This window comes from Solanum stenotomum, unplaced genomic scaffold (assembly GCF_019186545.1).
Source record: "Solanum stenotomum isolate F172 unplaced genomic scaffold, ASM1918654v1 scaffold30406, whole genome shotgun sequence".
Taxonomy (NCBI): domain Eukaryota; kingdom Viridiplantae; phylum Streptophyta; class Magnoliopsida; order Solanales; family Solanaceae; genus Solanum; species Solanum stenotomum.
Window position 1 is genome coordinate 260,551 of NW_026030956.1, and position 13,502 is coordinate 274,052.

Here is a 13,502-nt window from a genome sequence, read left to right on the forward strand (position 1 = left end):
TATCATTGTCTATTATCATTTGTATTGCAGAAATTAAAGAGGAAGAAAGAGGCAAGCGAGAGAGTGTAGAGAGTAAGGAGATAAACGAGAGTACAGAGAGGAGAGAGGCGAGGGATGGATGGAGAGTTGAGAGATAAATGTATTATAAAATTCTAACTATAATTACGAATTGTAATTCTTTTAAACTACAATTGTGTAAAGTAAATACGTATAATACATATTTGCCTTTCCGTGTAATTTTTCCTAATAAAATTACTAAACTACCCTAAGAAACGGAGTATCAACTAATTTTGTTTTTGAGTTCCTATAACAATTTTAACAAAGAGGGTGTACTTCTATATTAATAAATATAAATAAATACAATATGATTTAAATTTAATCTCCTAACAACTAGGAAAATGACAAAGTGTGTGTTGAAAAGCAAATTAGCAATGAATAAACTACTGGTGCTTCCTCAAAATAAATAAAAAAACAATTAAACATTTTCCTAATTTCTTACTTTTTAGCCTATTTCGAAAATTATCAAAATAATAATTAAAATAATTTTCGAAATAATATTAGTTTTTAAATTTTATTTTATTTTATTTTTAGTTTTCTTTAGTTGAGAACCGAAGTCGGCGGTCGGAGTAGACGCAACAATTTTCTCAGCACCTTTCTCCTCCGATGATTTCTTCTTCTCAAAATTTCTGAAATAATAAACTGAAAAACTCCCATCTCTAGCAATATTCACAAGAAATAGATTAAGGAATAATTTTTAAAAACTAAAAAAAAAAAGGAAAAAAAAGAAGAAAAAAAATGACGTCTTTGTTCTTTCGCCGGAGACTATCGCCGGCTAGCATTTTGTATAAGAGCATATTACATGGTAAATTTTCAATTTTATTTTATACCCTTTTCTTTATACTGTGTAGTTCTCATTGTTTTCTCGGAAAATAAAATATTGAAGATTTTTTTTTTTTTAAATTCTTTTAAAGTTGTTTTCTTTGTTGTATGGAATAGCGGAGAATGAAAAATCTGGAGGTGAAAATTTGGATTTTTGCTGTTTTTTTTTGTTTCAGCATTTTAGAGAATACTAGTATATTCATTTGTTTTGGACGTTGATTTTGAATCATATTTGAGTTGTCAAAATAGTTGGAGAAAACTGTTAATCTGTATGCAGATATTTAATGGTTATGTAAAGTTTCAATTGATTGCTAAATGTGGGAGATTTTGGATTGTCGAGTTCATTTACTATTTTGAAGGAATGTTGGATAGAAAGCTGTGGTTTTTGCACCGACTTTCATGTAGTCGAAAAATTTGATGTGGAGATACTTGCAGGATGAGAATTTTGTATATTATGTATTATTGAGATTGAGATTGAGATTGAGATTGAGTTGTTTATATTGTTCACTAGAGAATCAGGCCAAAATAAAGCAGAAAAGATTCATATCATTGACGGCATTTTCTTTGGTAATTAAGCACAGAGATGCTATCTGTTATATTGTACGAACAAGCGAATCAGGCCAAAATAAAGCAGAAATGATTCACATAGTCTATGCCACTGTCTTTTATAGTGTACATAAAGCAAATTGGCTCTGCTGTCTAGGAAGAGTTGGTTTCTTTATGTGCAGATCTTCTTGTTATTTATATCATATTTGCACTTTTTGATTCATGAGTTTCTCCATCAAGTCGTCTACAGAAAAATATAAGAGTTCTTCTCTGGTGATGGTTATACAGATTTATCCTTTATAATTTGATGCACGAGGTGATATTATCTACTGGTAGCCCATCTAGACTTCACTCGTGAATTAGCATGTGCAATGTCGATGTCACATCTCAAGGAAAGTAAATTTCATCGTAACATGGTAGGAGGGGTATTGTCTATTAGACTATTATTGATGTTGATTGAGACCGCAAGACCTGCTTAGTCCCTAGATCTCCTTCTGTCGTTATGTTATTAACATGTTCATGCTGTCTTGTGGAGAACTAGTATGATGATTCTTGCCAAAATTCAATTTTTATTGAGAAAACAGTGAGAATGATTTCTGCTCAGTTTATGTGGGGTGTTTCAATAGTTCTTGCTCTTTTTATACTGTAGCTATGTGTGCAGGCGTAAATTGACATTATTCCAAGTTTATGTTTCAGTGCTTTACTGATTCTACTTGCGAAGTATAATATGTCCTTTGCTGTTTGGTCATTTCTAAAACTATGAAGTTGTAGTTGCAAAACTGTAGCAGGCTTACAGCCAACTGATTATTAACGATAGCACTTTCTTGTTGGACAGGTGGTGGGGAGTTTTATTTGCTCCAGGGGAATATGGCAACAGAAGCTTCTTTTGGTATTTGTAATTGCTTAAGGAAATTCAGCAGTTCTACTGCTGCTAGAAAAGTTGATTTTACAGACCTTACGTAAGAATTGTATCTTTTTCTTATTTACTTCATGAAAGAAGTTTATCTACTATTTTTGTTGGTTCCTTGATTTTATGTAGGAACCTGCATATTTATATTACTTGATCAAAGAAGAAAAAATGTGCACTATGATTTTTCCATCATAATCCATTTCAAATTTCAGTCGTCCACATACATGGTATCCACATGCTCGAAAGAAAAGCCGGAATGTCTTTTTACATGTGGGCCCAACAAACAGCGGCAAAACATATTATGCCCTAAAACAGCTCGAGTCAAGTTCTTCTGGTAAACTGTAAATGTCAATACCATGAAATTTTCCAAGTTAACTTCTCTGCTTTCAATTAATGGAATTGCCTTAAGCACATAAATTAATTAGTTAGAATCTATAATTCAGGTGTTTATTGTGGCCCTCTGAGACTGTTAGCATGGGAGGTTGCAAAAAGGTTAAACAAGTCAAATGTTCCTTGTGATCTTATTACTGGACAAGAAAGGGAGGAAGTTGAGGGTGCAAGACATAAGTCTATTACAGTAGAGATGGCTGATGTTACATCTGACTACGACTGTGCAATTATTGATGAAATTCAGGTGTGCCTGTAACTTATAATGTATCATTTTTTGTGTTTTTTGTGTGTATTTTCCACACAAGTATGAGTAAGAGAACCATCTCCCCTATATTTTCATGTCCCAAAGCCAAGTCATCTCATAGACTGATAGGTGTCCTTTCAGTTTGAGAAACAAATCTGCTTTTTTCTAGGAATTTACAGTATTTTCTAGCTGCTTTGGTCTAGTGGAGCTATTTCCTGGCTGACCTGTATGACCAGAGTGTAGCTTTTTAGGGATTCATAGTTGCCACTTCCAATTAATCTACACTGACTTAGCACTTCTGGATTCTGGTAGACACATAAAGAATTACTTTATAGAATGTTTCTTGGTAGAGGTTGTACCTTAGAGTTGATCCTTTACTGAAGGAACTTTCTTTCTAGTAGCACTTCGACTTGGCAACTTTAGTAATCGGTTATCTCTGTATAAATCATTTTGAAGCAAAGCTAATTGACTTTCTTGACTGTTTCAGTTGAACTCACCTTTTTTGGTGGGTGGGTGGGTGTGTGTGTGGGGGGGGGGNNTATAAATCATTTTGAAGCAAGCTAATTGACTTTCTTGACTGTTTCAGTTGAACTCACCTTTTTTGGTGCGTGGGTGGGTGGAGGGGGTTCTTCTGGGGTTTTTCTTTTTTGGTAACAAAAGATGAACCATTGACAGGGAACCTATGGTCGTCAATTCATCATATGCTTTGATGGGATGTCTTTGGAGATGTCAACCTCTAAAACTCCTATTAGCTTTAGTTTCTCGGTTAGCCTAAGTAGCTGGTATGTTCTGCTCCAATTACTAAAGCAATAAAATTTCTGTTACCACAGTGGCTAATTCGTCCCTGGAATCACTACATGAATGCACCTTGAGTGGTTTTCATGAGGCCATAAACTTCCAAGTAGAGCTTTGTGAAGCAGGCTTACCTCCTAGCCCTTTAAGATAATAGTGTCTTCTTGTTACTTCACATATAATGACAAGGTTATATCAATCGACTCCCTCTGTTCACTTTTACTTGTCCATACTAGACTTTGCTCTCCCTTTAAGAAATAATAAATGAAGTGTATATTTTACCATAACACCTATATATTTATCCCACAGAGTACCTAGAGTGCAAATTCAGCACTGTAACGCATGAGGCGAGGGTGGAAGTGAAGATTGATGTGCAAGTCATATCCCAGAGAGGAACTTTCAAGTATCTTGGGTCAATAATCCAAAGAGATGGGGAGATTGACGATGATGTCATATATTGTACTAGAGTAGGGTGGATGAAATTGAGGCTTGACTTCAGGTATTGTGTGATAAGAATATGTTGCTAAAGTTTCCAGGTAAGTTCTACAGACTAGTAGTTAGACTGGCATTATTGTATAGGAAAGACTAAAGAGTGTTGGCCAGTCAAGAACGCCACGTTTAGAAGATGAAGGTAGCGGAGATGAGTATGTTCAGATGGATGTGTAGGCATACTAGGAAAGATATGATTAGGAATGAAGTTATACAAGGCAAGGTGAGAATAGCTTCCATGGTAGACAAGATAAGGAAAGTGAGACTGAGATGATTCCGAGCATGTGAAGAGGAGGTGTGTGGATGCGCGCCATTAAGGAGGTGTGAGAGATTGGTTGTAGTAGGAGTTAGGAGAGGTAGAGGCCGGCTGAAAGAACTGGGGGAGATGATTAGACATGCTATGACACAACAACAACTTACTGCGGACATGACCCTAGATATGAAGGTTTGGAGGTTGTGGATCAGGTTAGAAGGTGTTGTCACACTTCATGTTAGAGAGGTAGGGGTCTAGCCTCCTCCTCTCCTCTTCTCCTTATTAATAGAAACACTTGGTGGTTGCGTAGTCTCTTAATCTTCAAAGTGCATTACTATATGTTGCTTCATTTGCTTTGTATATTGCGATTTTGTTGTCATATTTTTCTTGCAATCCTGCTTCAAAAAAATCTCTTTTGAGTCAACGGTCTATTGGAAATAACCTGTCTACCCCACAAAGGTAGGGGTAGGGGTCTGCATACAATCTATCTTCCCCAGACTCTACTTGTGGGATTCCACTAGTTCTGGTGTTGTTGTAGTCTTAAGTCTTAGGAAATGCTCGAAGGGTGAAACATGAAAAAATATGTTCTTTTCTTGATATGGTAAGGTGGAATTTTTAGTATAGTGGACAAGTAAAAGTGAACGGGATATTTGCTCCATGTGAGGGGGGGGGGGGTTCTTGATAGATTTTTCTATCTATTGGAGTTATTATGCTGGCTGAATTAATTTCTTCCTGACGCCTCTAGGGCTTTGAAGAGAGCCCAGTTCCAGGCCCTTTGTTAGAAAGGAACAATGGTACTAAAAGAGGTCTTGAGGGTATATATACTCCACAAATTGATGATGGTTTATGAGAACATCATGAAGTGAAATCAGGAAGAGACTCCCCTTTGTTTCTCCTCCTTCCTATATTTCCATCATGCTAAGAAGCCTTTCTAGTTTCTTCAGAAAGTTCAAATTTGGCTGCACCGGAAAACGATAAAATTGACTTAATATTGGTCTTCAGTCTCGAAATTTTAAGAGAGAGAGAGAGAGAGATTTTGGTTTCAGACTTTTCTTTAAGCCTCGTCACTTATTCTAATCTAAATGTGTTCTTTTTGCTAATGCCTATTAAAGGATTATCAGTTATCCAGTTTTGTTTGTTACTGTTTCTTGTATCCTAGGATAATTGACTGTGTACAACATCAACTTTGTTCAGATGATAGGGTGTAGGACAAGGGGTTCTTCATTTACACGTGCGTTATTGGGACTAGCTGCTAATGAGTTGCATCTGTGTGGAGATGCAGCAGCTGTACCTCTTGTTCAGGAAATCCTCAAAGTGACAGGAGACACCATCAAGGTACTGACCTTTTCTTCGCTGGTGTTTAAACAAAATATGGTGTGCGTTTGAAAACTTTCAAAAACACGACTTTGCAAACATGTTAATTTCTTTTAAGTTCTAAACTCGGGTTTTCGAATCTTTCTGTTGTAGTGAAGTTATTACGGTTGTGAACTCTTTGAATGTTGTATTTAATTTTATGATTTGACATCTCCTTTATTGGCCTGTATTTAGTTGTCTATACATGACCCTCCCTCTAGAAGATTGCTTGCCAAAAGTTAGTAGGCAGAATAAATCTGAAAATTTTACAAACTGTGCAATCTGACCATTTCAATATTTTGTCTAGAAATATCTGACATGCTTGTAGCTTTTTTTAGAATTAATTGAAGATACCTTCTTCAAAATCTGTTCAGTGATAAGGAAAGCTGGGGCTAAGTTCCTGCATAGTCAATTTCTTGAGTCCTGATACTCATCTATAGGCCACTAGGGTAAATGGATATCTTGGACAACACAAGGTATTTTGTATCTCCTTGATGCCAGAAATGGAACCAATTACTTCATTAAAAAAGAATTATCTTGACAACATACTTCCCATAATTTTTTTTTTCAACATAGTCGAGGCTGAAGGCAAATTTCCTCTTTTATTTGATAAGTCTTATATTATACTCATTGAACTTGATGTGTATGTCTAATGCCTTAAGTTTAATGGGCTTGTTTGCATGAGGCGTAACTTAGTTCAGTGCCGAAGGATAGAGAAAGTTTCATCAGGTCATCCTGCATGTGTGGGATACTTGAAGTTTAGTTAAAAACATCAAATCTAACTTGAAGTAGTTGTACAGTAATTATGCCTAGGATTTATAGATAGCTGATAACCTATCTTGTACTTTTATCTATGAACGTTCAGAGGTGAGCAAGGAAGGGGGCGAGGGAATTGCTGATTTACTACCTCCTGCTTTTACCTTTTAACATAGCCCCTTACCCTCTCTCTTTTACTTCCTGTCTTGTACTTCCTCTGCTTTTTACCCGACCAAACGTAATTGCAAGATGTACTACTTAGGGTAGAGTATAACTAGATTGGATGGGTCAGGGTCTTTTAGTGCGACATGCCGCTAACCTTCTCTTGCTTCCTTCAATTGGCTTTAGACAGCAAAAGGTCCTGTAAGTCATGATTTGAAATCTTACAGCTGAGATCAAATCCTACTGATAAGATCTTTTGGTTGTTTTGTGACCATTGCCATTTTTATGCAAGAAACAATATTGGATTATGTTTCTACTGTCATCCTCGTGATTGGAGAGTGCATATCTTCTATTTTTAGGGGATGGACGTTTTTAATATCAGTTTGATACTCCCACCTATTTTTTCATTGCTTCCTAGTTTATTTGTGCTAGTAACTTAATGTTAATTCTTTTTAATGCCTGCTACAAATAATGCGATTTTCCTTGTTTCACTTTGCTGCCAGGTTCAGTATTATGAGAGGCTCTCACCTCTTGTCCCATTAAAGGTTCCTTTGGGATCATTCTCCAAAATACGGACTGGTGATTGCGTTGTCACCTTCTCGCGTACGGAAATATACAAGATGAAGGTGAGGAACAACCTTACACATTATGTGATGGCCACCCCTGTCACAGTAGAATAGAAAGGAAGAAAGAGTGTCATATTATAGGAAAAATCCTGTAGGGGGGTAACTTGTTATATAACATGCTTATACTGATAGAAGTAGCTGAAATCAGGTGAGATATTAAATTAGTAAAGCGATTGATGAGTCATACGCTGATGCTGCTTTATTGTAACTTGTTAGATAGCAGGTTTAAACTGATGGGAGAAGTTAGAGCAAGTGAATTTTAATTACTGGAGTAATTGGCTTGGCAAGTCATAATCACAGCACAACTGGGTAGGGGATGCAGTAAATTGGCATGTAAAATGTATCCTGATAGCAAATTGAAATCATTTGGTACTCAATTGATGAAGTTTTGATATGAGTTAAATCTGGTTCTGCTTTGCATAATCCCAAGATTTTGTAATAGCCATTGAACTTCCTGTCCTGATATGCTCAAAGGATAACTGAAATTTTAGATTTTAAAGTTCTGCTTATCCTGATTCATACTATTGTTCTTAATATTGACAGAAGCAAATTGAAGCTGGAGGAATGCATCGTTGTTCTGTTGTTTATGGTTCATTGCCGCCAGAGACTCGAACTAGACAGGTTTACTTCTGATCCTTCCTTTTGTCTATCGTAGAGTTAAGATTGGCCCTTGTCCAGTCACCTGTTGATGCTGCCTGTGTTCGTTTCTTGGTTAGTTGTAATCCATTTTTTATCAGGCTGAGGATAACTCATTTTATAAGTTTCTTGGTTAGTTGTAACCCATTTTTTTTCAGGCTGAGGATAACTCATTTTATAAACATTATCATCCTAGTAGAGTCTCTTTTTAATCATCAACTATTTATGATGGCTGTATGGCCTTCCTGTCATCTGCCCAGACTTATTCTTCTTGAATATGAGCTATCATCCTCTTTTTTATGTTTTATTTTTGTCTTTCAGTGTGCTATGATCAGTCCTAGTTTATATTACAGCTTTTATGGCAATTCCATGTGATGACTCACCTAAATTACAATCCACTTTTAATGTCTATTATCATGCTGGCAAACTAGCTAGTAAGTACTTTCTTTAAGATTGCAGGCAACAATGTTCAATGATGCAAGCAGCAACTCTGATGTTCTTGTCGCGAGTGATGCTATTGGGATGGGTCTCAACCTTAACATTTCTAGAATTATATTTTCAACATTACAGAAATTTGATGGTGTTGAAGTACGGGACCTAACTGTACCAGAGATAAAGCAGATAGCAGGTATGTTATTTTACTGGAGAGCAACTTGGTACAGAGGGTCAGATCTGATTGAGTACTTATCTTTTCAGGAATTCAGCATCATAGCTTTCCTTTTAATATTGTAGGTGGTTGAAAATGGTTTAGTAGTATTCGATATGCTCTTTCTTCATAAAAAACGAAAGCAGCGATTCTGTTATACGTGAACTGTAAAGAGCTTAATATTGTGATTAGACACAATTAACCTCCTTCCTTTAATACTCCCTCTGTCCCAGTTTATATGACTTATTTTCCTCTTTAGTCAGTCCCAAAAAGAATGACAAATTTCTATATTAAGTAACAATTTAATTTTAATTATCTATTTTACCCTTAATGAAATGATTTGTAGGCACACAAATATCTATCACTTATTTTAGATCACAAGTTTCAAGGTCTTCCTTTCTTTCTTAAACTCCGTGCCGAGTCAAACTAACTCATATAAAATGGGACGGAGGGAGTATAATTATGGGAGATACATTTTTAAATCAACACTTAATGTTGTAATAAGACCATCTTAACCTTCTTCCTTGTAATGTGTATACTACAGGAGATAATTTATATGAATGGCCATTTACTGAATAAAATAAAGAACAATTACATAAATGAAAAACAAAGAGTATGGGTGTTGGGCGGGGAGGCTCATTTTCCATCTGAAGATTCTGAATCATTATAATGTAGTAAAATGCTTTATATTGAAGCATGATAGAGACCCCTGGACAAAGTATTCAGAGATTTTATTTCATCTGTGTATCTTTTCCTGTACTATTTTGTTATATGAAGACCTCTTCTTTCTCCTCTTTACTCTCCTCCTTACCTAAGATTATGTATAGGTTTATGACATCTGGTAGAGTGTTCTATGGAAGTCTATGACAAGAACTCCATTTCCAGAATTGTTTTACATATTCTTTGGTCAAAATAACAACAACATACCCAGTTTAATCCTACAAGTGAGGTGTGGGGAGGGTTAGTGTGTACGCGCATATCTTACTCCTACCTTGGGAGGTAGAGAGGCTGTTTCCGGTAGACCCTCGGCCAAGAAAATTACGGGGGTGAAGAAACCAAGGCAAAATACTAAAAATGGCATGACAAAGCATTCTGAAAAAGGAACAGTAACTACTCACTTAAGTATTGAGTAGAAATCTTTCCTCAAAAGCTACTCACTTGAAAAGTTTAAGAATGAAAAAGGGGTAGAATTACTGAATGAGTGTAAGCTGTGGCTGATACCTGAGGCTTCAGTGAAGTATTCTCATGGGATCTGAAGCCATCAGCCACCCTTATTTTCTTGTACCGGGTTAGCAATAGCTAACCTCCCCTCTCTATACACTTCAGTTTTGGAACAGATCAATATTGTGTCATGAGAAAATATATTATCCAAATGGAAATTTTCTTAATTTTGTTTTTTCAGATTCACTCCATTCCAACGTCCGATTACTTATGGAAATATCTGTTTGGAAAGAGTTCCCAAAAAATTGTTCCTTGGTTTCTTGGATTCTGAACTTTTTGAATAGCCGTTTTAGCAGCTTTACTACCATTTTCTGAACCGAGTGAGCTTCAAATCTAAATTTGGACACTTCGACATATTTTCAGGAGCTATGTGAACGTCATCCAGAAATTATGCATAAAAAGTATTAATATTCTGTGAAATGATTATTTTGGTGATTAAACTGTCTTGTAGGACGAGCAGGAAGGTACAAATCCAATTTTCCTGTTGGTGAAGTAACTTGCTTAAATGCAGATGATCTGCCATTACTTCATTCCTCACTGGATTATCCATCTCCTGTACTTGAGGTGATTGACTTACGGCTGAATTAGTGCCATCCTAAATTCTGGAATAACATCGTTGCATTTGTTGTCGTTTTATTGTAGAGGCAGTCTCCCTACAAGCAATTCCTTAAAGTGCTTACAATTTTAGTGGGATGTTCTAATCAAGAGCAATAACTTTACAATGCAGCGAGCTGGCGTCTTTCCAAACTTTGACCTTTTATACATGTATTCTCGTCTACATCCAAAGCATGGAATACATGAGATACTGGTGAGTTACTGGCTCAGATTCTCATAGTCTAGTTTTACAATAATCATCTACTTATAACTTGCAAAGGACCTCTATCATGTGTGTTTCTGGCTTCATTATATGTCGCTATTAGAAATTTGGGAAGGAAAAAATAAAATGTTAATAAATGTAATACAATTGATTTTGCCACTGAAACTGTTACACAGTGGTTTGTTCTTTTCTTGCTTTCTGCGAGATTGCACGTAGAGTGCTCATAGCTTCTCTACTTTTTTCCTTATAGGAGCATTTTATGGACAATGCCAAGTTATCAGAACATTATTTCATTGCTAATTGTGATGAATTGTTGGTATGGTATTCTTGTTCAATTTGTTTTCTTTCCTCCTTGTAGCGAACTGTCTAATTTCTACATTATATTCTGTCCTTGCAGTTCTTCATTTTTATTTTTCCATGTTGGATTATTAATATTTTTTTTTTTGGGTTGATTGTACTGTACCTGCGGGAATAGAAAGTTGCTGCTATTATTGATACACTACCCCTCAGTTTGCACGATAAATATCTTTTCTGTATAAGGTAACATCTTTTGCACTTACAGAGAAAATAAGTGAAACCTGTGACATTTATTGTACTTTTCTGTAGCTTGGCAATAGTAACAAGGAATATTCTAGGCACGTGTGCAAATCCATAATTTAGGGGGGAAAAAGGGGGATTCTGGCATTGACTCATTTCTGTTTGTCATATGCAGTCCGGTTGAAATGGATGATGACATTTCATCTCAAGGCCTTACTCAAGTAAGATGATTTTTACCTTAAGCATTTCAAGGATGGCTGTTTTGAATGAGTACTTTAGTGATTACTGCTTTGATGCATCAGTTTGCAACAAATTATTCTAACAATGGCCTGGTACGACTGCGAGAAATATTTACTCCTGGGACACTTAAGGTGCCAACATCTCATACTGCACTTAAGGAGCTTGAATCAATTCACAAGGTTAGCATGTCGTATTTTGTTATATCACACTTTGTCCACACCTGTTAAGCAGTTCACCAGGGGAAGGTGAAGAACCTATAGTCAAGGGAGCAGTCCTTTTAATAAAAACCATAGCTGGATCTCATAATTTCCAAACCCTAAGAGTGATTGTTTACAAGTGTTCAGAATGATTTCTGAATTCCTATCCTCTGTAACATATGATGTTTTATGTTTATGAAAGCATTTTGGTGGCTTACCTTAGTGATCACAATAATTGCACTCATGGTGATCCTTGTAAAACCTGAATTTGCTTCAAAAGACAAACTGCTTACACTTGATGAAATGGGCCTCGATAAAGTCTAATTGATATGGAGGATTCACGTAGCCGACCCTAAGTAGTCTAGGGACTAGGGATTGAGGTTAAGACCCTAAGTAGCCTAGGGACTAGGGGTTGAGGTTAAGTTGATGGATTGACTCATATTTATTGTGCTCAACTGTAAAAGAGTCTCGTTTTGTGCAAGAGTAGAGTCGGAATTCTTGGAACTTCATCTCAGCATCTTCTTCCATTTTATGAAAGTTTTCTAGTTTTTGTGCATAGTTATTGTAGGCCATGAATTTCCATGAGCATGAGAGGTCCTCATTCTTAAAATTTGGGGTGGGTGGGGGGATATTCACTCTATGATTATTAATTATTCTCAGAATATGTAGTTAACTCTATTGGGGTATGTCAAAATTTCATTTTCTTCCGTAACTCCTTGAGAACTTCATGTAGACAAGCTTCTTATATCTTCTGTTAGATGGAATTTGACCAGATTTTTTGTTCATATGTACCATTTCTTGCTCTAATCTATCCAATGAGTAAAAAAGTTGTAAAAATTGGAAGTTGAAACAGAAGTTGGGAGTATGACAGTCTGCCTGTTAATTTAAAAATCACTTGCCTCCTGTTACTGATCTAACATTGATATTATCTTGGTGCAAACTTGTTTTTCCGATGTGTACATTTAGACTGCTGTAACTAATATTACTTGGTGGCGACAATGCATATCAAGATGGTTGCTAAATGTGTTCATTGTTATCTGCTGATGTTTTCTGTTTGGGTGTTTCCTGGATAATATTTCAAATAGAATATACCCTTGTTAGCTATTTAAAAAAATAAATGAAATTCACTGTTTGTCATAATTGGAAGGTTTTGGATCTGTATGTTTGGTTGAGTTATCGCTTGGAGGAGAGCTTTCCAGATCGCGAGCTGGCTTCCTCACAGAAGGCTATTTGCAGCATGTGAGTATAGTTAGTAGCCTTTTTCTGTTTTAATAAGTCCTTACTCTGATATCTAACGCTCTTTAATCGTTCATTTTCAGGTTAATAGAGGAGTTCCTAGAAGGACAAGGATGGCAAAGGCCAAGGACAAAAAGATTAACTCAAAAAAGTAGATCGATTTCACTGATCTCCCAAGAAACAAGACAGAAGTTTTAACTCTTCGTGTTACTATTCAAATATGTCTGTAACAAGGTGGCTCGAGATGAAAGCCAATAAATTAGACAGAAGTTTAACTCTTCGTGTTACCATTCAAATGTCTGTAACAAGATAGAAGCTTCTGAATCACGAAATACACACCCCAAGTTCAACACTGATTCTGGTCAAGCTGGTTTCCAGGGAATGCATTTGTAGTTTTCTTTCTTAGGTTGAGGAAATTGAATGTGTTGTTCTCTGTACATTATACTCAAATGTATGTTCTCCAACAGATTACACACAGTATTCTTTTGTATTTATTTTCCTTTAAATACAATAAGATACATCTTTCATTTTGTGACGATTTTTGTCCAATCTTCTTTTAAGCAAAGAACCTT

At 36.0% G+C, this 13,502-nt stretch overlaps 2 protein-coding genes across 2 annotated transcripts in view; one reads left to right on the forward strand and one right to left on the reverse strand.

Moving 5' to 3' along the window:
- LOC125851848 (serine/threonine-protein kinase STY13-like) overlaps nt 1-13,502 on the reverse strand; it is a 145,918-nt gene that overhangs the window by 87,845 nt on the left and 44,571 nt on the right. The gene's annotated exons all lie outside the window — the stretch shown is intronic.
- LOC125851843 (ATP-dependent RNA helicase SUV3, mitochondrial) lies at nt 604-13,462 on the forward strand. The gene is made up of 16 exons (XM_049531582.1): nt 604-862; nt 2,261-2,384; nt 2,548-2,669; nt 2,779-2,969; nt 5,698-5,838; nt 7,278-7,400; nt 7,944-8,021; nt 8,496-8,664; nt 10,355-10,467; nt 10,631-10,711; nt 10,971-11,036; nt 11,196-11,260; nt 11,433-11,478; nt 11,560-11,676; nt 12,842-12,933; nt 13,014-13,462. Exons 1-16 carry the CDS (start codon nt 796-798, stop codon nt 13,126-13,128), a joined length of 1,710 nt encoding a protein of 569 aa, XP_049387539.1. The 5' UTR covers nt 604-795; the 3' UTR covers nt 13,129-13,462.